Source organism: Bos javanicus, chromosome 27 (assembly GCF_032452875.1).
Source record: "Bos javanicus breed banteng chromosome 27, ARS-OSU_banteng_1.0, whole genome shotgun sequence".
In the NCBI taxonomy this organism is placed as follows: domain Eukaryota; kingdom Metazoa; phylum Chordata; class Mammalia; order Artiodactyla; family Bovidae; genus Bos; species Bos javanicus.
The window spans coordinates 15,714,987-15,739,260 of record NC_083894.1 but is presented as its reverse complement, the minus strand read 5'-3'; the positions used below and the strand labels follow the sequence as shown (position 1 = coordinate 15,739,260).

Here is a 24,274-nt window from a genome sequence, read left to right as displayed (position 1 = left end):
TAAAAATAGACTGTATTGATTTTGATGAACTATAGCTAAATAAAATTAAAAGTTTGAGGTTATTTTTATCTCTACAAGCCACACTGGGGATGGAAACTCTTATTCTTCTAACAGTTGTGAGTCTGGGAGAATTTCTAAATGGAAAAATGGCATGTCTCTCAAAAGTTGAGATGTAATAATCTCCAGTTGTCTTCACCCAGGGCCCCATTATCTGTCCCTACTGGAAAATAATCATGATTGCTACTGTGAGATGATCAGAGACATGAACTACGTACAGTAAACATTTTATTGATGAGACTGAAGATCTAGGACACATGAGAATTTGTTATTTTCTTCTTATGAATATAAATTTATATGAATTATTCACTTATACAGGGCTTCCCTCATAGCTCAGTTGGTAAAGAATCCTCCTGCAATGTGGGAGACCTGGGTTCGATCTCTGGGTTGGGATGATCCCCTGGAGAAGGGAAAAGCTACCTATTCCAGTATTCTGAGCTGGAGAATTCCATGGACTGTATAGTCCATGGGATTGCAAAGAGTCAGACACGACTGAATGACTTTCACTTCACTTCATGCAATTATGTGAATCATGGATCTCTCTTAGAGCCATGAAGTTAAATCAATGACTAGTTATATCGATGACTAGATTAAGCAAGTGGAGAAAAAATGAAATAATGACTGATCCTCAGTTAAACATTAGGAATGATCTAATTTATTCCTGGAGCAGTTTGAGGTTTAAGTCAAGTTCCACATATTATCCAGGCTTCCTGTGTAGCTCAGTTGGTAAAGAATCCTCCTTCAATGCTGGAGACCTGGGTTTGATTCCTGGGTAGGGAAGATCCCCTGAAGAAGGAAATGGCAATCCACTCCTGTATTATTGCCTGGAGAATCCCATGGACAGAAGACCTGGCATGGACAGAAGACAGTCCATAGGGCCGCAAAAGTCGGACATGTCTTAGCGCTCTTTCTTTTCTTTCTTTCCACATATTATCCTGCTCTAACCAGTGGGAACTTTCAAAAGGAGCAGTGACAGATTGACATTAATAGCCATCATCTTTGGGTGTGTGAGGACTAGTTCTTTTTTGTTTCACAAGCTCTGATTAAATGTCCATTTCATTCATCTTTCAAGTAGTTATTCATCAGTTCGGAACACTGAGTGTACACTGGGAAGCATTAGGAATATACATAGTATTGTCCTTCAAGAAGTTGAGGTTGGGAAGACACAATACACAAGTAAATAAACAAACATGCAAGAACAAGTTGTCTTCATAGAGGGAACGAATGGAGCGTCACAGCGGAAAACGATGGGGAGGCGCTGGAGACGCTATATCAGAGGTCTGGGGAGATCTCTTCATGATGTTTAAACCTAAACCAAAAGGATGAGAAGGAGCATCAGGGTGACAAGCACGCGGAGCATTTCAGGCAGAAGGAACAGTGTGTGAAAGCCCAGAAGAGGATGCAAGCTTGGCCTGTCTGAGGAGCTCAAAGGAAATCTGGCCGTAGGGCAGTGGATGAAGAGGAGCAGAACGTTGTGAGACCACGCTAGAGAAGTAGGCAGGGTGACACCAAGTGAGGACTATTCGTTGTCAGTTGGGTTTACCCAGAAAAGCTGGGAGTGGGGATAGCAATCAAAAGCATCATTACGCTTGCTCCTTGGAAGAACAGCTATGACGATGTAATCAGTGGCACAGTTTAATTGAAAGCTGCCGTCTTATTAGTTGTTTTCTACTTATTCCATCTCTTCTTCGTTTATGGAGAAGAGACTGTAAGTGCACACAAACTTCTCTTGTGTCTGTAGTTCCCAGGGGTTCTAGACTCTCACTGTTTAACTCATACTTGGCCTTTAGCAATTTGTTCACAATTTTAGCTAAATTCCTCTCAATAGCTTGTACACTTGGCCCCATCTTCCTCCGTGCTCTGGTACAAGTGAGCCCGTACTTATATCTCGTCTTTCCTTGGAGATGCCCATCTTTCCTTAGATTCCAAGCTAGTTGGTTGCCCTGCAACTTCATTCTCTGGAGTCCGTGAGAAGTTATAATTTTGCATATTATCTGGCTTCTTATTAATACAAGAGTGATTCTCTTTCCAGCTTTCTATATCCCACCCAAGTGCATTATAAGGATGCTAAAGCTGTTTTAATTCAAATATAAAAGCACCCCAAATATATTAATAGTAAAGTTATATTCCCAAATAGAGAGTTTGGGGTGACCAAAGACTCTAAGAAAGCAAATTTTTATTTAAAGCAAAAATATGATTCAAACAGGGAGTCATGGAAGATGTTTTCAAAGAGAATTAGAAATGTCACGATGGAGAAAATGTGGTAAGAAGTGGAATTATCTCACATAGCAGGAAAATAGAATACAATTGGCCAATTAAGAATTAAGCTAGATATGATATTTTCTGCAGGGGCCTTCCCAGGTGGCTCGGTGGTAAAGAATCCACCTGCCCATGCAGGAGCTGCAGGAGACTCAGGTTTGATTCTTGGGTCTGGAAGATCCCCTGAAGGAGGAAATGGCAACCTACTCCAGTATTCTTGCCTGGGAAATCCCATGGATAGAGGAGCCTGGCAGGCTGCAGTCCCTGGGGTCACAAAGAGTCAGAGAGGACTGAGCACAGCGTTTCCTGCCCAGTGAAGCATTTAGAATGTTACCAAGGTGAAGTACAAATGTCAGGCACAAAACTCAAGATGCCGCAGGGTGTTGATTTTTAGCTATGCGATGATTTCTTCCAGATCACGCCAGGAAGCAAGGCGGCAGCTGCCAACCTGTGTCCTGGGGATGTCATCCTGGCTATTGATGGCTTTGGGACAGAGTCCATGACTCATGCTGATGCACAGGACAGGATTAAGGCAGCAGGACACCAGCTCTGTCTCAAAATTGACAGGTGATCTTTAATTAATGGGGGTAAAATTTGATCTGTTTTGCAGGAGAACCTGAACCAGAATGATAAATGACTTCATCCTCCCAGTGAGGAAGAATATTGCAGGACCCAGAATTTTAACTGGCTTTTTTATATGTTGGCCACTTTGGTCTGTCCTTCACTGAAGTCAGTCTGGTGGCTGTTAACAAAGGATTCCTAAAAAGAATTCTCTGGAATGTCAGAATAATGAAAAAGGCTAAAAGAATTTTTTTTCCTTCACTAACCCAGTTGGTCGGCCGAGAAAATATTACTGGCCACATAAACACTGAATAGCATGTCTAGCTACACTGCTGTTCTAAACATGGTAGAGAATGGAATGGAATATCCCAAAAGAATCTTCTGCTTGCCAAAGTGTGATCCTATTAAAATCTGGTTGCTAATGTCCTGTATGCTGTTTTCTGTTTTGTACTAAATTCAGCCCGGAAGAATCTCACAAGGTACGAGAGGACATGGGCACACGAGGGTTTTTAGACAAGGAGACATTTCTGATCAAAAACAATATTAGGAATCGAACCTGATCTTTTGCCATCAGACCCGAGATCTGGGACCGAATTCTGAAAAGAATGATTTGTTGCCGTGATTAGCAAGTGTGTTTATCCTGCTGCTGTTGTATCCACAGTTTTCCCTGCTGTGGTCCAGAGGACACAATCCATCGGCCAGTCTGCCATTTCATGGGGTGAAACTGACCCTGTCCCTGAATCTGCATCACCTGTGTTCCTGCCAAGCACATAGTTCCGTAGGGGCCACACGACCCCAAGTAGATACATGAGAAGAGCTGGACGGAGCCCATTTCCTTGATGCCAGCAGCAAATCCACCTGGCACATCATTCACTGCCTCCTGTGGTGCCCTACATAGGACAGGAGGGAAGTTGAGGAGATCCAGGGGGGTTGCCCTGTGGTCATCTGCAGGGCAGGTCGCCAGGATCTCCCTCTCCCGTATGCTTCCCGCATGCATGGCAGACCCGCTTTCTCCAGAAACTCTACGGTGTCCTTGCCTTAGTTCAAGTTGCTACAGTCGAATACCATAGACTGGCTGGCTTAAGCAACAAACATTTATTTCTCACAGTTATGGAGGCTGAAAGTTCAACATCAGGGAGCCAGCATGGTTGGGTTTTCAGGATTCACAAACACAGGAAATTAAAGTGTATTAAAATTAGAAGTCCCATTAGAATTTGGCTTTACGAATTTTATTTTTATTTACAGGGCAGAAGCTCGCTTATGGTCTCCACAGGTAACTGAAGATGGAAAGGCTCATCCTTTCAAAATCAACTTGGAATCAGAACCACAGGTATGAATTTTGGAGTTAAATTAGGGGAAAAGAGGCTTTATCTATGTACAGTCTGCTTATTTTTTCATTTTTCATGATGGACGTCTGCCAAATGACCATGAGGTAACCCAAGAAATTTAAGATGTTAAAACAAAGCAAAACAAAAAAAGGGTCGACCATTTGAAACAGGTGTCTCTAATCTATTAGTTGTTGTGACCTTCAATTCCTCAAGGTCTTCACCCAGCTCTTAGGTTACATCCTTCTTTAATTATCAGTTCAGGCATTCTATAATTAAGTTTACTCTAGGAAGAGAGTTTTGCATTATGTAATCACAATAATATTCTGCTTATGCAGCTGAATTACAAAAGATAAAGGATTTTCCCTTCAGGCAACTCTAACAAGCTAAATTAATCTAATAATCTGATGCTTATCTGACTGTCAACTTTCAAAATTTCCAAAAAAAAAAAACAAACCTGAAATTAAACTGACCCCCTATTGTGTTGTGTGGACAGTATAATCAAGAAAAGGAACCTCTGCTTGGTTAGATGCTCCCCACATTTAGAGAGACAGACAGACATAGTTTGAATAGTCCCTTTTAAAAAAGTATCACTACTAAACTGATTATATCTAATGAAAATGAACTGAAAATATAATTTATGCTTCAGCAAGGTTTCCATTTTCAGGATCATCAACTCCTGAATTTGTCCCTCACATTTTCCACTTGAGGGCCTAAGCCCCCATTCATTTCATTCTTGGTGAAATACATAGAGAGTACATATTACATGTGTCTCATAGGGCTTCTAAAGATTGAAATAGAATAAGATATAAAAATAACTTGGCATATTGAATTCCTCTTAGAGAGATTCAATTCAGTGGCGCTCTCATTATTACTGGCCCACCCCCTCCTGCCAGGCTGCGATCAGAAGGGCTCCTGGCCTTTCCTGACAGTGAGATAGGAGGCTGCCTATGTGACAGAGGCTGAAGGCGGCTTAGCCTGGCGTCAGAGGTGGGTGGGTGAATAACACCTGTCGTCAACATCTTCTTTGATAGAAGAAAAGGTTGGAAGAAGGAGTGAGAGCGAAGTCCTCTAGGCAGAGCGGTCACTTGTGGACAGCCCTTGGCAGTAATGCCCAAACCCACCTGCTTCCTCCAACCCTCATCAGCTCATCACTTAGAGGCAACACAGGAAAACAGAGAGCATGTGGTGCTTTAAAAAACAAACATAAACAAACAAAGAAGGAAATTTAAGGTTCACATACATGCATATATCTACACCCCCATCTCCTATTATCACTAGGGCAAACTGGATAGAATTCTGAATTTCCTTGATCCATGTAGAGGACACATCGAAAATTGTACGGCACCCTTCTGCACATTTCTATTCAAAATTTCTCCTAATTTTTTAAACCCGATTTCATTGATACTAAAATAAGGGACCAACTACACATGTTTGACCAAAGTACCAAATCCCTAGTGATCCCTGATCGTGTTGGAGCACCCACGCAGGCACATGGATGATTCGGCAAGTATGGATTTTATTAAGTACAGGGTAAGCTGAGAGCTTGATGTAAGCCTGCGTTTTTCTATCATCTCCCCAGACCAGACTTGGAGCTTATCTGACCTTTATTCTTTATTGCAGATCCATGAGTTTTAATTTATGACTATGGTTATTCCAAGACTTAATTTTAAAAGATAATCCAAATGTTAAATACCCTGGCCTCTTGTCAATCATTTGTTAGCACATGTGTCCTGCATTTTGGGATCAGACAATATAAATATTTATGATACTACACATGGGGAAAAGATAAAGAATGGGATAGTTTTTATTAAAAAGAAAAAAAAAAAGAGGTGAAGACTGAGTTAAGGGCTACAGAAGTCAGTCAGATGGAGCCTTTGAACATTCCATTAGACTGAGTCATGACTAACTTCTTACTTGCACCCTCTCTCTAAGAGGCTGCTGTTTGAAGAGCTCAGAGATAAGGACCATTTCTGTTCTTCCCCTAAAGGACCAAAATATTCCTACTCCTTATGACCCTCAGCCAGATTTCTGCATGACCAACTCACATAACTTGGCACTTCAGGAAAGACCTTTCCTACAAAATATAGCTAAATTTCAGCATAACCTCTGCTATCTGAAAATTCCATGGCACAAACTGGAACAAAATGTAGGGATAAGTATCAAAGAGTGAATTAACTTGTAGACTGAGACTGAAGAACCGGCCAAACTGTGCTTATGTTGTCTTCTTTTTCTAAAAAAATTAACACAAAGTTATGCAAAGAAATATCTTGCAAACAGATATATTTTCTTTCCCCAAATGAGAACTCTACAAATAAAGCAACCCCTTCTGAGCAATAAAGGTGTGTCAGTCTGAAAAACAAATGCCAGTAAGTCTTTAAAATGGCATTGTATATGAATGGTAAAATGTTGCGTTTGAGTGATATACTAGTTGAGTTCTTGTTTCTCAACCCAAGTCAAACTTCTGTTGTAAGTTATGTGACCTTTGCTATTGAACTAAAACACTATTTTTCATTTTAAAGGCAATATATATTCACTGGTGGGGTGGTGGTGGAAACCATGACACCCTACCATGCAAGTACAGCCACAAATAATAAAATGTTAAATTATTTTTTTTTCAGCTTTTCCCCCTAGGAATAGGTTTAAGCTTTGGAGACTTTTTCTTATACAGTTATAGTAATAAATGATACTAAATTTTAACATCTAGGTTTTTTTCGTTTTTCCATGCTATTATTAAATAGCTAAATTAGCTAAATTTTTATTTTATGAATTTAGACTCCAATCTTAGGCTTAAAATAAACTTTAGAGGTTGTTTAGATCAAGCCCTGGCCATTGGATAAACTCCTTCTAGACAATCCTGAACATGCCTATGAGCAGATGGGTGCATTTTTCTATATAAAGTATAGAAAAGGACAAAAGGTATGTGTTAGAGTTCTTTGTCCTTCTTCAAAGGTTACATTCTCCAATAAGGCATTACCGTCATCTTTGTTTAATATTAGCTGAACTATTCAAAATTATAATGTAGTTATCACAAGACAGGAAAGATGCTTTTCAGAAATAAAAATGCTGTTTTCTAAATGAGAAAAGACTGCATCTGCATCCTTTCCATAAAAGGCTTGACAATAAAAACATACTATCTGCACAGCCAAGTAGGGTACAGAAGTAGGCTTGAAGTTGTCATATTTTCATGAAATAACTTTATTCTGCAGTGTTTTGATAACTGGATGGCAGCCTGCCCAAAACAAGGTTTCATAAAATCCTCGTTTCCCCAAACTCCTCCCCACTGACTTATGGGAGAACACTTGAAACGGATCACTGAAGTGAAAATATGAGTGGTTTTGTTTTTCATTTAAAGGGTGAGCATGAGGATGGGACAGGGATTGTTGATAAATTTCAACCATGATAAAATACAATTATTTACTAAGTGTACCTTGATCTGAGCACTTGCTATAGTTTGTTTCCTAATTTTGCCACCGTTTTTTTCTTATAAGCAGCTCTGCATACTGTCACACATGTATCAGGCATGTTGTGTCAAAGCTGGTTATTGCCTCAGTTCTCAGACCAAATATTTATTCAAGTAAGAGACTGAAAGGTGAACTCTTTTTGAATGACAACATCTCTGAGGTAATTTCAAGGCCTGGGGAGATTGCTGTCAAGAGCTGCATTCTCCCAGTGTCAGCAGATCCCTGTCAAGTTACTTAGCTTTCACTCTGGCAGCTCTAGCATTTCATTAATTCAAAATATTATTCTTTAATATGAAATCCTACCATTTAAAATATTGAAGAATCTAATTAATCGCAATAATTACTTATTGAATTCCTAAGAGATAAGAATCATTTAGATGCTTTTGTCTGGGTAGAAGAAACACAAGAGCTGGACTATATTAACTGCTAGATAAAATTTTTACAGTATTTTTCCATTACTAATGATTTTCCAGGAAAATATAAAAAGGAATTAAAGTAGAATAGCAAGCTTCTAATTGGTCTTATCTTTTGATTCTGTTTGACCATCGATAGTGATGTAAGACTTGGATAGAATGTTGCCTCTCTGTGCCATATTTAAATTTTTTGTTTACCTTTAGTGCATACACTTCATTGTGCTTTTTTGGAATAACTCCAGCAGCCCATAAACTAATGCTTTGCAAAGCCTGAATACAAATGTTTGAAGCCTGTATTAGAAACATTTCCTTTTAGGATCTGAGTAAAAAAGAGAGAGGGTTTTATTGTTTCATTTTAACAAATTACACTTTTGTGACATTTGCAATATATAACCAAAACCGAAAATAGCAACGAAAAGCTTGGAGCTAATTAACTTACGTGCTGCTTTTTGAAGTACTACTAGGGGCTATTATTGCACAAATATTTTCAGAGAAGATGCCTCATTTATAGGTCAGTTGCCATCCATGTTTATTTATCGTTTTAAGACTAAGAAATAAGGGCAGAGATTTTTTTTCCTCATAAAGCCACCACATTATGTTACCTAATTTTTTATAAAATCAATATTACATACCAAGATCTCTCAGGCATATCATTCTTACTTAAAAAAAAAAAAAAAGCTAAATTCCACAAAGCTTGAGTCCTTCAGTACTTCTTTATATGCTCTTTTAATTAACCTGAGAGATTTATAATACACCAAAACTAAATTAGGCAAATAGCCTTCTGTCTTTTTTCATATCCAAAGTAACAAAGGCTTGAATCATGTCTATTGTCATTATTTACAATTATTTCTTTCCCATTTACTTTTTTTCATGCCATAATAATGATTAATCATAATGGTTAATCATAAAACACAGCCAATCCAAATTCATTATTAAATCAGTCAAAGCAATCAGATGGTACCACTATATCAATCTTTGCACACGTTTTCACATGTTCTGGGATTCAGCACTCTTCTAAAGCCATATTTGATTGTTTCAATCATGCTTCTCTCTAATATCAGCAACTACATTGTCACTCAACCAACTCCTAGGCAGTGACCCATTATTCTGGAGATTAAAGATTGAATCAATAAGATATGAGTCAAGTCAATCATACTATAGAATCACAGACCTTCAAGTTCAGGAGGCTATTAAACTATGCTGTCCAAAGTAGTTGAGAGAAAAGCTCTTATTCACCACACTACAGATTTTCAGGTATCATGAGACTTGGGGCAGTTGGAGTCAAAGACTCTGTTAGGGCTAGTGTTTGAAGCTGCACCCCATTTGTCTTGTCATCAATGGCACCCCACTCCAGTACTCTTGCCTGGAAAATCCCATGGATGGAGGAGCCTGGGAGGCTGCAGTCCATGGGGTCGCTAAGAGTCGGGCACAACTGAGCGACTTCACTTTCACTTTTCACTTTCATGCATTGGAGAAGGAAATGGCAACCCACTCCAGTGTTCTTGCCTGGAGAATCCCAGGGACGGCGGAGCCTGGTGGGATGCCGTCTCTGGGGTCCCACAGATCGGACACGACTGAAGCGATGCAGCAGCAGCAGCAGCTACTTTGTAAGTGGGCTTTTTCCAACAGGCCTAAGTGGGGGAACAGGGAGTGTATGTGATGACTGCCTGCTCAGGAGAACCAAGAAGAAGCATTGTTCTGGTTGGGTCCCTGATGTAAGTTGTCGGCCTTCCCCGAAATCCATGCAAAACTGTGGCTCCACCCCTAAGAAAGGAACACAAGCTTTTTTCTAAAAAGCACACTCCCACACCTTACTCGTCTATAATCACAAGGGGAAAATGACACAAATAAGAATATTACTCGATGTTTTTAGTTTTTAAATCAAAATAGTCTCCATTAACATTTCAAGTAATCATAAATGTTTGTACTATTTGAGATCTCTGTGAAACACTGTCGGTGACGTCACAAAAGTAAAGGAGGTTGATGTGAATGTGTGAGTGAAAATAATGTAATGCTATGCTATGCTAAGTCACTTCAGTCGTGTCCGACTCTGTGTGACCCCATAGATGGCAGCCCACCAGGCTCCCCCGTCCCTGGAATTCTCCAGGCAAGAACACTGGAGTGGGTTGCCATTTCCTTCTCCAATGCATGAAAGTGAAAAGTGAAAGTGAAGTCGCCTAGTCGTGTCTGACTCTTAGCGACCCCATGGACTGCAGCCTACCAGGCTCCTCCGTCCATGGGATTTTCCAGGCAAGAGTACTGGAGTGGGATGCCATAATGTAAAGACGGATCTTAACTAATTCTGCCAAATGAGAAAGTTTGAAAGAGAATCAGTTGTGTGTCTTTTAGCATTGGTTTTTGGTTTTCTTCTGTTGCTTAGAAGAAGAAAAAGTTTAGTGACTTGACAAAATTATCCATCTGTATAAAAATTGGAAAATTTGATTCCTACATTGAAAGATAATAACAGAGTTTCAGATCATTCAGGCATGTTTCAAACTCAGAGTTTTGGATTGAAGTTTGTTCTTTTTCCCTGAGCAATAAAGTGAAAATGCTTCCGTAAATCACCTACATTCACTGTCTCTGAATTGCTGACTGAAGTCTTTCTGCAACTAGAGTAAACTTGAACCCACAACATGGAATCAGCACAATAAAAAGGGAGGGTTTTCTGTAAATGTTTTTCCTCTTTCATAATGGAAGTCCTTTAGTTTCTATTATTTTTTCAACATTTAAGGTTATATCTCAATGCAAATTAAGAATGTTGTTTGTTGTAGGAATTAAGAAAAAACAGGAAAAAAAGACTTGATTAGTTACAATGATGCAGGACAGTTATTCATAAATGTTCACTCCCTTCTGATTGATTTAGTCTCCCATTTCCTAAAATGGGGGAAATGTTAAGAGAAATTTTATCTAAGTTCTACTTAAGACAGTGTTACATAGAATCATTTTTCTAAGCCAAAAATCTTATTTTTGACACAAAATTTCTGGATTGAAATGAGTCCTATGAGACTTTCTTAGATGAAGTCAGAAGCGAGCAGACAGGTACAATATTTGCATTATTTTATACTTCAAATAATATCAGTTCCTTTGCACCTTAACATATGGTGACGTTCACAACACATATGAAGTTCATGGCAAATGTAGTCCTCCTTTAACCCTGCCATTAATCTCGTAGTGGATAAAGAAGCCTTGATTAACAAGAGCGATGCTGTTGGTTTGCGCGCTAACGGCTTTGTTGTGCATTCTGTGGCTTTTGTGTATTTTGTCTGCCATTGTACAGGAGTTCAAACCCATTGGTGCCGCACACAACAGAAGGGCCCAGCCTTTTGTTGCAGCAGCAAACATTGATGACAAAAGACAGGTAGTGAGCGCTTCCTATAACTCACCCATTGGGCTCTATTCAACCAGCAATATACAAGATGCACTTCACGGGCAGCTGCGGGGGCTCATCCCTAGTTCGCCTCAAAAGTAAGTATTCCACTTGGTTTCTGGCTGCCATGCTCTCAATGGTGACAGTAAGGCTGATTTTCCTTTCGAAAGTCCAGCTCTTGCTGTTTGATTTTTACTTTCCTGAAGGCACGGATCAGATTTTTCTTTTAAAGACAAGCATCTAGAACATGGTTCTAGGGTCCAGTCTGCCAGTTCCTGAACGTTTAGTGAATAGATGGTTGAGAGGAAGAAATCGCTCTGGCTCCATCATCACCCTTCTTACTCATGTCAATATCTGGTGATAAATAATCCTTTCTGTACAATTGTGCATTTAAATTTATCTAAAATATATATATATCTATTAATCCTACACTGAGGGGCTCTCTAACGCTTTGTTTTTACAGGATGTGAACTACTTTGAACACAAGCACAACGTTCGGCCCAAACCTTTCATAATCCCAGGCCGAAGCAGGTCATAAGCTTTAAGATGGTGAAGTGTGGAGTGCATGCCTCCTTAATAAATCCTACTAATCACCAAGATACATAACTCTTAGGTGTTTGGAGTGACTTTTCTCTTTTTTGAAGCTTACTGCAAAAGCAAAAGAAACAAATTCACCTAGCAGAGACTAGCAGCCAACTCACCTCCATTTCTGAGAGTAAATACTGACAAGATTATACAGCTGTGAAATATTATGCAATCGCTGTGTGTATTTATAACTGATACCCCGGCTGCTCTGAGAATCCCATCCAGAACACAGTGACCTTTGAAGTTAGCAGACATACCCTGTCCCAGGGCAAGATGGCCCAGTCAGCAGGAACAAACATGAAAACCAGCCCCCAGTTGCGAGTAAGGAAGCAGGTGAGGCAAAGGTGGAAAGGCTGGTGCAGCTTTCTGTGTTTGATGCAGTCCATTCATCCCATCTCAGCACCTAGTTCTCACTGTGTCATCAGAGCCTGCTGGGTAATCCCACTCATTCTAGCTCTTACATAAAAATAAATTTGCATTCTTATGGATACTTGTGTGGCTTCCCTGGTGGCTCAGCTGGTAAAGAATCTGCTTGCAATGCAGGAGACCTGGGTTCAGTCCCAGGGTCGGGAAATCCCCTGGAGAAGGGATAAGCTACCCACCCCACACTATTCTTGGTCTTCCCTGATGGCTCAGATGGTAATGAATCCGCCTGCAATGCAGGAGACCTGGATTCAACTCCTGAGTTGGGAAGATCCCCTGGAGGAGGAAATGGGTACCCACTCCAGTATTCTGGCCTGGAGAATTCCATGAACAGAGGAGCCTCGTGGGCTTCAGTCTATGGGGTCACAGAGAGTCGGACACAACTGAGCGACTTTCACACATGGATACTTGTGTGGCTTCCCTGGTGGCTCAGATAGTAAAGAACCTGCCTGCAATGCAGGAGATCTGGGATCAATCCCCTGGGTTGGGAAGACCCCTGGAGAAGGGAATGGCCACCCACTCCAATATTCTTGCCTGGAGAATTCCATGGACAGAGGAGCCTGGCAGGCCACAGTCCGTGGTTCCGCAGAGTTGGACACACTGAGAGACTAACACACATACATACACACACACATACACATGGATACTTGCAAAGGAAGAGGGGCCACTTGGAATGTTTCCACTTGGGGAAAATAAGTATAAAGAGAGAGTTGGTAGGGAGGGAAATTTACTGGGTAACCCTCATGGATAACTGTGCATAGACTGGAATAATAATGAGCAAGATCTCTTCTTGTCTGTCAGAGAAACAGATCATCGTCAGACGATCCTTTACAAATCTTCTCTAGAGACTAAATTCCAACTTACGAGGAAAGAAATGAGCCTCCTGTATTGCCACATCAGGAAACAGTGACTTCAGGAAACCTGAAGTCCTCTGACCTCAGCTCCATCAACCAGCCCAGAGGAAGGAAGTGGGGGTTAGGCTGGATCAACCCTAACAGATCAGTGAACAATGATCTACATCAGGTGTCCCAATTGCTTGTCTGTAGGTGGAGTCAATTCACAATGTTTTATTTAACCCTCCTGTTGTTTAAAAATACAGAATTTAGGTCAGTGCCTTAAGATGGAACATCTACTCTCCATCTTGGCAAAATACCCTTAACTCCCAAGCATATGACACCTGGCCCATTTTCATATATGTGTGACCCTCGTGGCCCCTGGAGACATCTGAGTTTATGCTGCTTGCCATGTATGGTCAGTCATCACTTGATATATGATTTCCATGTGCAGACCTTTCCATGAGCTAGAGTCAGGGCCAGAAAATGACCTCAAAGTAAGCCAATTTTGTGATATCAGACTCAGAAAGAGGAAATGGAGTAAAAGAGCTGGAGAAAGATGCTATTAATAATAAGGCAATGACTACTAAAGACATCTGACCCCGCTAGAATATAAACATATTGTATCTCCACTACCAAGAAATGAGGCTAGGACAGTAAATGCTCAGCAAATGTTAATTAAATAAAGGAACAAAATCTCGAGAGTGCCTAATTAGACTTCCTGATTAGCAAGAAGAATCAGGAGCTGTTATTCCTCCTGCATACTGGCAACTTTGAACAATCCTTTTTGGCTTCTTTTAGTTTTTTCCTCCTTCATATTTCATTCTCCTCTACATCCTTCTCTATTTCCCCACATTCAACAGTTTTCCAACCCCACTCTCAATAACATAAAAAAAAAAAAAAACTGTGTTAGAAGTTAAAATGCTCTTTTACTATTGAATAAATATATATACATACATCTTCCTAAAGAAGCATAGTAAAACAGATATACTTGCATTCTTTTGAGGTTAACATAAATGTAAGCTCACTAACATGAGCTATAGAACTACACGAGGCTTGAGTAAAATGATACATTAGAGTAACACAAATCTTGCTTCTGCTAAAGACCAATTACATTTAATAGCAAAATTCAGGGTAAGTCAGAGATTCAGGCACATAATGCCCTTCTTTAATATTTTCATTTAATTCAAACATGGTGACAATGACAAGCTACTCATAATTTTTTTATCGTAAGGTGCCTTTCAATCTAGCTAAGTTTGGAAGAGGGGAGAGGAAAACCAGATATGAAAGGATTTGCTTAAAAAATAGGTACCAGTAAATAAACCTTAAAAAATTCTAAAATAGCTTCTATTATCCTCCCTGTCTTCCTGTGGCCCCTCACTATTTGCTCTAGCTTCCGAATTTCTTGTTCTTGCCAAATAATTCTTCATCAAGGTGGAATTTTGAGTGGCTTCTTATCAAGCAAGAAGTACACCATTAATAAACAACTTTTGAATCAGATGTAAGTTGGAGATACCAATATAGTCATCTCCCTGGGTCTTAATACTAGTTGCTGCTGCTGCTAAGTCACTTCAGTCGTGTCCGACTCTGTGTGACCCCATGGACAGCAGCCCACGAGGCTCCCCCGTCCCTGGGATTCTCCAGGCAAGAACACTGGAGTGGGTTGCCATTTCCTTCTCTAGTGCAGGAAAGTGAAAAGTGAGAGTGAAGTCACTCAGTCGTGTCCAACTCTTAGAGACCCCATGGACTGCAGCCTACCAGGCTCCTCCATCCATGGAATTTTCCAGGCAAGAGTACTGGAGTGGGGTGCCATTGCCTTTAGGGTTCTTTTCATGGTTTCATCATAACTGACCCATATTAAAAGAAAAGTATTTTAATATGAAAATATGTAAATGTTTAAAGCCAAAACTAACATTAAAAGTTCAGCAAGGCATTTTATAGATCCAAGTGATAAAATACAATCCCGTTAGTGGTTTTTGGACAAGCTACATCTAGAAGCATGTCCCCAAAAGTCCATATACACAGCAGGGAAATGAGTTCTGTGTCTAATGATCTATCCAGTTGTATGATAGTAATTGAGTGTATCATCAGCCTTACAGGTTGCCAAGTCAATAGCTCAATGTCATGAAATTTCAGCAGTATCTACCTTTCCAAGTCACAGGAATAGGTCATGCTGACCCATGATCATCTCCACAGTAACTGGAGTCCATGAACACTATTTTTTAAGCATCAGTTCAAGAGCTCGTTTAAAATCGTTCCAGAAATGTATAAAAAAGATAATTGTCATTTGCTTAGGTTTTATTTCCTATGTGAATAGATAGACATGAGCCCTTAAATAGAATGATTAAGAAACTAGGAAATAGAAGACACAATCTCTGCTTAAACAAAATTATATACACAGACATGCATGTATATAAGAACACTAATAATAGGGGGGAAATTATATTAATTAAAACTATAAAATAAGTTCTATCTGTAAGTTCCGAGTTAACCATAGTTTACATCTCCACTATCTAACACCATGCCTGGAACACAGTAAGGTCAGGGTAGTTATAAAATGCTTGTGGAAAAGGTTCACTATTTTAAGCTCCAGTCTCCCAATACTGAAATTCAGTGTCTCAAACCCCTAAATTACAATTTAATAAACTTCATTATACTGAGGTCAAATCAATATGATCCTGACTGAATTGCACTCTAACTGAAATTTCATTTCTACTCTTTTATCAACTGAAGTCAATTTCAGCAACCAGTATAGTGTTAAGCCTATGAAAATGGTGAATAAACCACTTGATATTTTTGTGTGTGATCAACCAATTTATTGACTGAGTTTCAAACAGGTTCTCAACAGCCAGGAAGTGAAGGATCACGTTCATATTAACCTGCTTCATTTAGTCTGTGCAGGTCAAATTGGATAACACAACACAAAAAAATTTTTTGTAACTTATTTAGTGACATGGGTTGCCCAGACTAACCAGGCTGCAACACTGATGAAGCCAACAAAATCAATCTTCAATATATTGGGTTTGGAGTTTTTGCTCTCTGTATGGGCCTGAGGTTGACATTAATAGCCCTGAAGAGTAAATGCAGGCAGGGGCCATACTTGAGCCCTAAGGGAACACTGACTGAGATAAACACGCCATGTAAACTGTTCTCTGCCTTGAGTTTACAGCAACACTAACTTGCAGACATGATAGAAGCTGACATCAATACTAATGTTTCCTTTGGCTTTGTCTTAAATGACTATGCTTTAAAAAAAAAAAAAAAACCAATATATTCCATTTCTCAAAAAAATGCATTTGTCATGCTGCATTTAAAATGCATGTATAAAAATGACTTTTAGTCATCAGCATGTCAGTTATAACTAACCTCATATCTGTAGAGAATTCTATTCATAGAGTATATGAAGTTTCTGTAGTTCTTCTTAAAATTGCATGACTGGCCTTTCTGATGTTTTAGTAAGTTCCTTTGACTTGACTTTAAAAGGAAATGAAAAATATGCATGAAAATATATATGTGCTTTCAAAATTTTGCAAGAAAATAGCTATGTATTAAAGAAATATATATACATATCTTAGCCCTAAGTTGCATCCAAAGAGTCTGAGATCACTTTATTTGCTCTCTAATTATTAATTTCAAGGTGACAAGCATTTATTGGCTATTTCTAGGACCTATATTAAGTCACCAATTTCTTAAAGTGTAGTCTTCACAAAATTAGAGAACTAAATAGAAAAAGTTAAAATAGTAACAAATATTTATAAAATGTCGTAAAACAGAATCTTTACCAGATAACTTCAAGTTGCCAATTACTTTGAATTAAGCCCAACTATATTTCTGAAAATACTTATTTTGCAATGTTTAGCCTAAATATTTGATTGGATCTTCACACTGCATATTCATATTACTATTTGTGTAGGATCATTCATTAATATTTTAAATACTGCAGCTCAGAAATGTAAAAGGATTCCAGCTAATGCAATTCCCCTGTGCCACTTCCTTTATACACAACTCTTTTCCCATGAAGCTTTCACCTAGCAGAGCATATTTTATAGTACAGCAGAGCCAAGAAATGCGGTATCACCGGTATCTTAATTCTGTGAAACTTTTCTCAATCGTGAATTTTTAAGTGTTCCCTTTCTAAAACAAATTCTAGCCAGAAACAAACATTTCTTTTCCATTTGATTTAATTCACCTCTTACTTTTAACCTCTCTGTACTTGTTCTCTGTGTTCCCCTGTCTGGATTTTCTGGTTCCCGTGTCGTCTTGTGTGTGACGTGGTCATTAACACAGTGGATGCAGCACTCCGTCCGGTGTTGATGGCGGCAGTGGGCGTAGCACCCCTTCTTCTGTCAGTACTCTTAGTACTATTTGCCCAGGTGACTTGAAAGTTGCTGCTAAGATGGCCCCTAACATTCCTTTGGAAATGGAACTTCCTGGTGTGAAGATTGTACACGCTCAATTTAATACTCCCATGCAGTTGTACTCAGATGACAATATTATGGAAACACTTCAGGGTCAGGTTTCAACAGCTCTAGGGGAAACACCCTTGATGAGGTAATAAGAGCCTTTCTGAACCGTGGGCATATTAACTAAACACATGGGCAATGTCGACTTTACTGTTATCTTGTAGCATTGTCTTAATCGAAAGAAAGCTTTAGGCCTTGTGATAATGGTGATTTGAGAAATTAAGCAAGCAGAGTTTTATGTGACAGCAATAAAATGAAATCATGGCAGGACGAAATGTACATGTCTTTTGAAAAACCACAATGTACTTTGCAAATGTCTGGTACAGTACTTCTCAAAAGTGATTTATAATCTGGGATACTGTGTTTCTTCTTTGGGTATCAAAAACTGGGGAAGGGATGGGAGGTTCAGAGAAGTTTTAAAAGAAATGATATCTTTTGTCTCTTCTAATGGCATCTTGTGGAAGAGTTAATTATTTTTGCCATGAGTAAGAGTTTGTAAGTAAATATCTCAGGCTACTAATATAGATATCTAATTTCCATTGGTCTCTATTTTGACTAATTTTTTCTTTATTCATATTTGTTCAAAGTACTTTTCAATTAAAAAGATTTATTAGAAGATAAAACCTTATTACTTCTTTCAATATTATAGAACCATTATAAAGTATTATAATGCTTACAAGTGTTATGTAACAATATCCCAAAGATAGTCCTTGGGATAAGATAATAATAGCATAATGTATTTCAAAGCCATTTGCAAGGAGCTTCAGATAGGTAAGATGATTATTTCCAAATATGATATCGGTAATAAAAATTTGTGCAAATAGCAACTACCTTTTCTAGATAATGCAATTAAATGACAAAATAGTAAAATATTACAGTGCCTGACATGTATTTTTATTGTGGCATTTTTTATTGTTCAACATGAATATATTTGTAGAAAGTTTATTAAAATAAGTCATCTATCATTTTTGTAAATGAATTATAATGTAGCTATTTAGTAGCCTATACAACTGACTTCTGTGTGAAAGACACTATATTATGCGCTTTCAAACACTGGGAAGTTGAATTCTTCCATTTACAGGCAAAATGTTACCTTGATTCAAGAGTTAACAAAACTAAACCATACACTTTTGGTTTAATATCAAAAATGAATCTGAATTTTATTAACATCTTTATGACTGAGATAAACTGGGCTCACTCATGCACTTTCTATCACACGTATGTGGTCTTTTATTTCTAAAAGGTTAATTTTGTTCATATTATAATTATATATCCATCAGACGCACGCATTGTTTTTTAAATTACTATTTCCTAACAACGTTTCAGTTGCCCTCCAAAAGGATTCTTGCACATGGAGAAGTGCTGAAGTGACCCCAGGTTAATCAATGATATTTTTTAAGGCAACCCGTGTGAATTCACATTATACTTAACTGTAATAGAGATTAACTTGAGAATACGGAATCTCTGTTGGGGAGATGCTGTAAATACAGCAGTCACTGCTTATTGATATCTTGTGTCTTCCTGCGCATATGCACGCTCCTGACGCGGCTTCCCGCGGCATGTTGTTTCAGTGAACCCACAGCCTCCGTGCCCCCCGAGTCAGATGTGTACCGGATGCTCCATGACAATCGCAATGAACCTACCCAGCCTCGCCAGTCGGGCTCCTTCAGGGTGCTCCAGGAACTAGTGAACGATGGCGCTGGTGAGCAGTCCGTGAATGTCTGCTGAGACGTTGTTGACAGAGGTTATTGCAAGGGTCAGGGGAGGGGAGGGCAGCAAGCATAATGGGAATGAGAGTCTAAAAATTGATTTTCATCAGTCATCAAATGACTCTTTGCTGTAAAAGGATTTGGTGTTGCCTGGTTTAGGAGGAGAACATCCAGAGCATATTTAAGGAGCCACCAACTTGATGGTAAAAGAGCATCAAAGATAAATCCTATCTCAGTAGTCAAGGGCTAGTTCAGCTTATTGATCATAAAATACTGCAAGATTTCTCAGCCTCCCCCATATCCCAGGCTATCATAATCATCAAATTTTTAGACAACACTGGAATGAACAGCACAGTCCCAAATCCTGTGCTGAGCTGCTTTTCACATGTGATCATTTAATCCCCACAATAACTTAGTGAGGTAGGAGCTGTTATTTCCCCTATTTAACAAAAGAGAAAATGAGGCATAGAGAGGGTGGATTTGCACAAAGCCACACAGCCAGTAAGAAACAGAGTTGGGTCTCCAGCCCACTCCTGGGGTCTTCAGAGTTTATGCTCTTACCAATGGTTTTCCATGTCCAAAAGATATATACTGTCCTTCAGAAGTTGCACAGAAATGCAAAATGCCCCATTAGTATAGCCATTATCAAACAAATGGAAACTAAGTGTTGGTGAGGATGTGGAGAAATAGGGACCCTTGTGCACTGCTGATGGGGAATGTGAAATGGTGCAGCCACTGGGAAAAACAGTATGGTGGTTCCTCAAAAAGTGAAACAGGAGAATTGCCACGGGATCCTGCAATTCCATTCCTAGATGTATACTCAGAAGAACTGAAAGCAGGGACTCAAACCAATACTTATGCACCAGCATCCACAGAAGCATTATTCACAACAGCCAAAAGTTGGGAACAACCCAAATGTCTATTTACACATGAATGGAAAAACATCATGTGGTATATATCCATAAAGTACACTATTATTCAGCCTTAAAAGGGAATGAAAATTCTGATATATGCTGCAACATGGATGAACCTTGAAAACATTCTGCTAAATGAAATAAACCAGGGACATAGAGACAGATATTGCATGATTCCATTTATATGAGGACCTTAGAATAGTCCAGTCATAGCAACAGAAAGTATAATAGAGGTCACCAGGGTCTGGAAGGAGAGTGAAATATAGAGTTAATGTTTCCTGGTTACAGAGTTTCTGTTTTAGATGATGAAAATGTTCTAGAAATAGGTATCAGTGATGGTTGCACAAAATTGTGACCATACTTAATGCTACTGAATTACACACTTAAAATGGCGAAGATGGTCCATTTTATGCTATGTATCAGTTCAGTTCAGTTCAGTCACTCAGTCGTGTCCGACTCTTTGCGACCCCATGAGTCGCAGCACGCCAGGCCTCCCTGTCCATCACCAACTCCTGGAGTTCACTCAGACTCATGTCCATCGAGTCAGTGATGCCATCCAGCCATCTCATCTTCTGTCGTCCCCTTCTCCTCCTGCCCCCAATCCCTCCCAGCATCAGAGTCTTTTCCAATGAGTCAGCTCTTTGCATGAGGTGGCCAAAGTACTGGAGTTTCAGGTTTAGCATCATTCCCTCCAAAGAAATCCCAGGGCTGATCCCCTTCAGAGTGGACTGGTTGGATCTCCTTGCAGTCCAAGGGACTCTCAAGAGTCTTCTCCAACACCACAGTTCAAAAGCATCAATTCTTCGGTGCTCAGCCTTCTTCACAGTCCAACTCTCACATCCATACATGACCACAGGAAAAACCATAGCCGTGACTAGACAGACCTTTGTTGGCAAAGTAATGTCTCTGCTTTTGAATATGCTATCTAGTTGGTCATAACTTTCCTTACAAGGAGTAAGCGTTTTTTAATTTCATGGCTGCAGTCACCATCTGCAGTGATTTTGGAGCCCAAAATTTAAAAAGGAAAGATGCAAAATGTTCTCTGTTCCTTTGGGCATTTTGTAACAGCTCCCTACAACAACAACAGTTTTTTAACTAATTTCGTTTTGTAAGGTCCCATTTCAGAATAAATTATGCTTGAACGAATCCTGGTTCTTTCCAAATGATATTGTGGGTGAAGGCTAAGAATTCCTCAGGTTAAAGTGCACACCTTAAAATAGAAGCAAAGTATAAACCGTAGCCAGCTGCTCCCTGGCCATAAATGGAAGCACTTTGTATTTCAGATGACCGTCCTGCTGGAACTCGGAGTGTGAGAGCTCCAGTTACAAAAGTCCACGGCGGTGCTGGCGGCACGCAGAAGATGCCATTCTGTGACAAATGCGGGAGTGGCATCGTGTAAGTTTCATTTTCAACCCCAAATTCACCACCAGTCTTGGCGTCAGTTCCCTATTTCCTCTAAAAGAGACTTGAAGTTTTACAAAAAACAAATTTCTATTCAGCGAACTGAAATATAAATGTCCACAACATTTAGGGCAGTCTGACCAGAAATCCTTTAGGTGTACCCCCAAATTAGCATAGAATGTGAGGTGGAAATCCTGACTTATAATTTCAGGTATATGTTCATGAAAGGAAACTGCCCCAGAAGTATATCCTAAAAGTCATTTCCGAGAATCATGACTTCACTTCACAAAGCCCTCCCTTTGTTGATGCATAGTCTTTGAATTCTTCCTTTTCTGTATAAACCCAGGAAAACAAATATGGGGGTCATCCAGTTGTTCATTAAAACACATTATCCTTAGTCGATTTCTTAAAGTTGCACAAATACTGAAATATGATTTTTTAGACACAAAGTCAGCTTCCATTTTAAGGGGCTTTAGGTGTAAATAGCCATCCTTGCTAGTTTCAGATCTTCAGGTGAACCAGATCATTTCAGTCCCTCCACCTCCTGGCCCGTGGGAGCATGTCTTCCATCCCCTTTTTCTGTTCCCCTGTCACTAGCTCTCACACTGAGGAGCTATCAGTCGAGTCACCCAGGAGGCATCCCAGGAGGGTGGGGGAAGGAGATAAGCCTGCTTATAGCACAGAGGGGGCTGGGAGACAGAAACTAGCAGGACAGGGGGCTGGGGGCAGAGAGGACCTCGTAACACAGGACAGGTCGTGATGTTACCTAAAGCATTGGGGTGGCCAAGAAGTTTGTTTGGGCTTTTCCATACACCGCAATGGACAAACCCGAAAGGATTCTTTTTGGCCAATCGAACAACTGTTGCTCCAAAGTTGGAGTACACTCTTTTAACAGTTTACTGTCAAAATGCAAGTGTACCCACCCATGAAAATTCCATCTCTGCCCTTTGATCTGTTCTGTGTTCCATAGAGTGGACGCTGGACCACCAAGCTAGACAGTTTAAGCAGAGGGACTTTGGTTGTATAGACAACAACCTTGGTCACAATCCGATTCCTTTGCAGAGGATTATCTGCATCATCTCTCCTGCTTCCAAAGAAACAATGGGGAGAGATCATGAAGTAAGATCCTATCATTTCTCTAAAAAAAAAAAAAGAAAAGAAAATTTGTTTGAAAAAAAAAAATCTGAAAAACATTGACACGTGAACAATGGAGAGAAAGCCATGAAGATTTATTGTTGTCTTGGCTCTCCCTGGCAACTGCATCAGTTCCACAGCTGCGCCCAGTTTTATAGCTGTTCTTTCCTGAATGTGAAACACCTGCCTTATCTATAGTGTTGTCTCCCTTTGGGTCATGTTTTTGGCTCTATGTGTGTGTTTGTGTGTTCACGAGGGTCTCCTTTTTCCCCACCAGTGGTGCGGTTGTGAAAGCGCGGGACAAATACCGGCATCCGGAGTGCTTCGTGTGCGCCGACTGTAACCTCAACCTCAAACAGAAGGGCTACTTCTTCGTGGAGGGGGAGCTGTACTGTGAAACTCACGCCCGGGCCCGCATGAGGCCCCCGGAGGGCTATGACACAGTCACCCTTTATCCCAAAGCTTAAGTCCTGGCAGAACGAGCTCGCACACACCCACGCGCACCCACACAGGCTGGTATTAATGGCTTTGGGGCAGATTTATAGCAAAGTGCTGACGCCAAATCTAGAACCAAGATTTTAGACACTTACTGTATTTTTAGGAGAAAGAATGGGAGGTACCTGCCTGCTGTAACACAAACATGCATTCAACTGTTTGGGGGGGAGCTTAGCAATAACTTAATGGCATTTAAAGCAATAATTTTTTCTTGTCATTCTCCACAGTTTACATTTATATTATTATGACCATCAAACATGTAAACATCAACATATTTGGGGAGTCCAATTGTCTTTCCTTAACCAGCTGATTTTGCAATTCTAGTAAATACCAAATGACAATCTTGTATTCTAACAAAACCTGTAGTGTCTGTTATTTGTTTCAACAATTACAGTGCATGTCAGGGAGAAATTCTCTAGATCTCTCTAGTTTCATATTCAGTCATACTGCTGAATGCAACATAACATAATAAATACATAAAATATTTTAAAAATACCTAATGAAGTGGCACTTGCTGAATTCAGATAAAATCAACATTCCAATGAGGGAACCCAGTCCTAACTTGCCATGTACAACTCAGGTTGTACATGAGTGACAACTCGGATATTTTCAGGAAAAAAATATGGTTTCTTTAATTTTTTTTTTTTTTTTGGTTTCTTTAATTTTTATAACTCATTTGCTCTTTCTTATGAGCCCACAGTTTCTGCTGATTGGAGGGGAAGTTTTAAATTTGCTAGTTAAAGGTGATACAGTCTCAGATTAAAACAGTTTCTGTTGCTTTGAAATAGTCTCTTTCATTTTAAATGTCTCTCAGATAAATATTCAGACTCCATCAAGGCTAGTTCTTTATTCTCAAGGCTCACCACCACCA

The 24,274-nt window shown here is 39.6% G+C and overlaps 1 protein-coding gene across 3 annotated transcripts in view; it reads left to right on the top strand.

Moving 5' to 3' along the window:
* PDLIM3 (PDZ and LIM domain 3) overlaps positions 1-23,898 on the top strand; it is a 30,972-nt gene extending 7,074 nt beyond the window's left edge. Inside the window, exons 2-8 of one of the 3 annotated variants that reach the window (XM_061404186.1) lie at positions 2,732-2,883; positions 4,123-4,207; positions 11,910-11,977; positions 17,575-17,838; positions 19,322-19,452; positions 21,657-21,768; positions 23,186-23,898. In XM_061404186.1, coding sequence (XP_061260170.1) covers positions 2,732-2,883; positions 4,123-4,207; positions 11,910-11,977; positions 17,575-17,838; positions 19,322-19,452; positions 21,657-21,768; positions 23,186-23,375 — 1,002 coding nt within the window. In that variant the 3' untranslated portion in view covers positions 23,376-23,898. Of the gene's footprint in view, positions 1-2,731; positions 2,884-4,122; positions 4,208-11,356; positions 11,545-11,909; positions 11,978-17,574; positions 17,839-19,321; positions 19,453-21,656; positions 21,769-23,185 lie in introns of all 3 variants that reach the window. The other 2 variants (XM_061404187.1, XM_061404188.1) reach the window with 2 other exon arrangements.
* Positions 23,899-24,274: the final 376 nt, after the last annotated feature.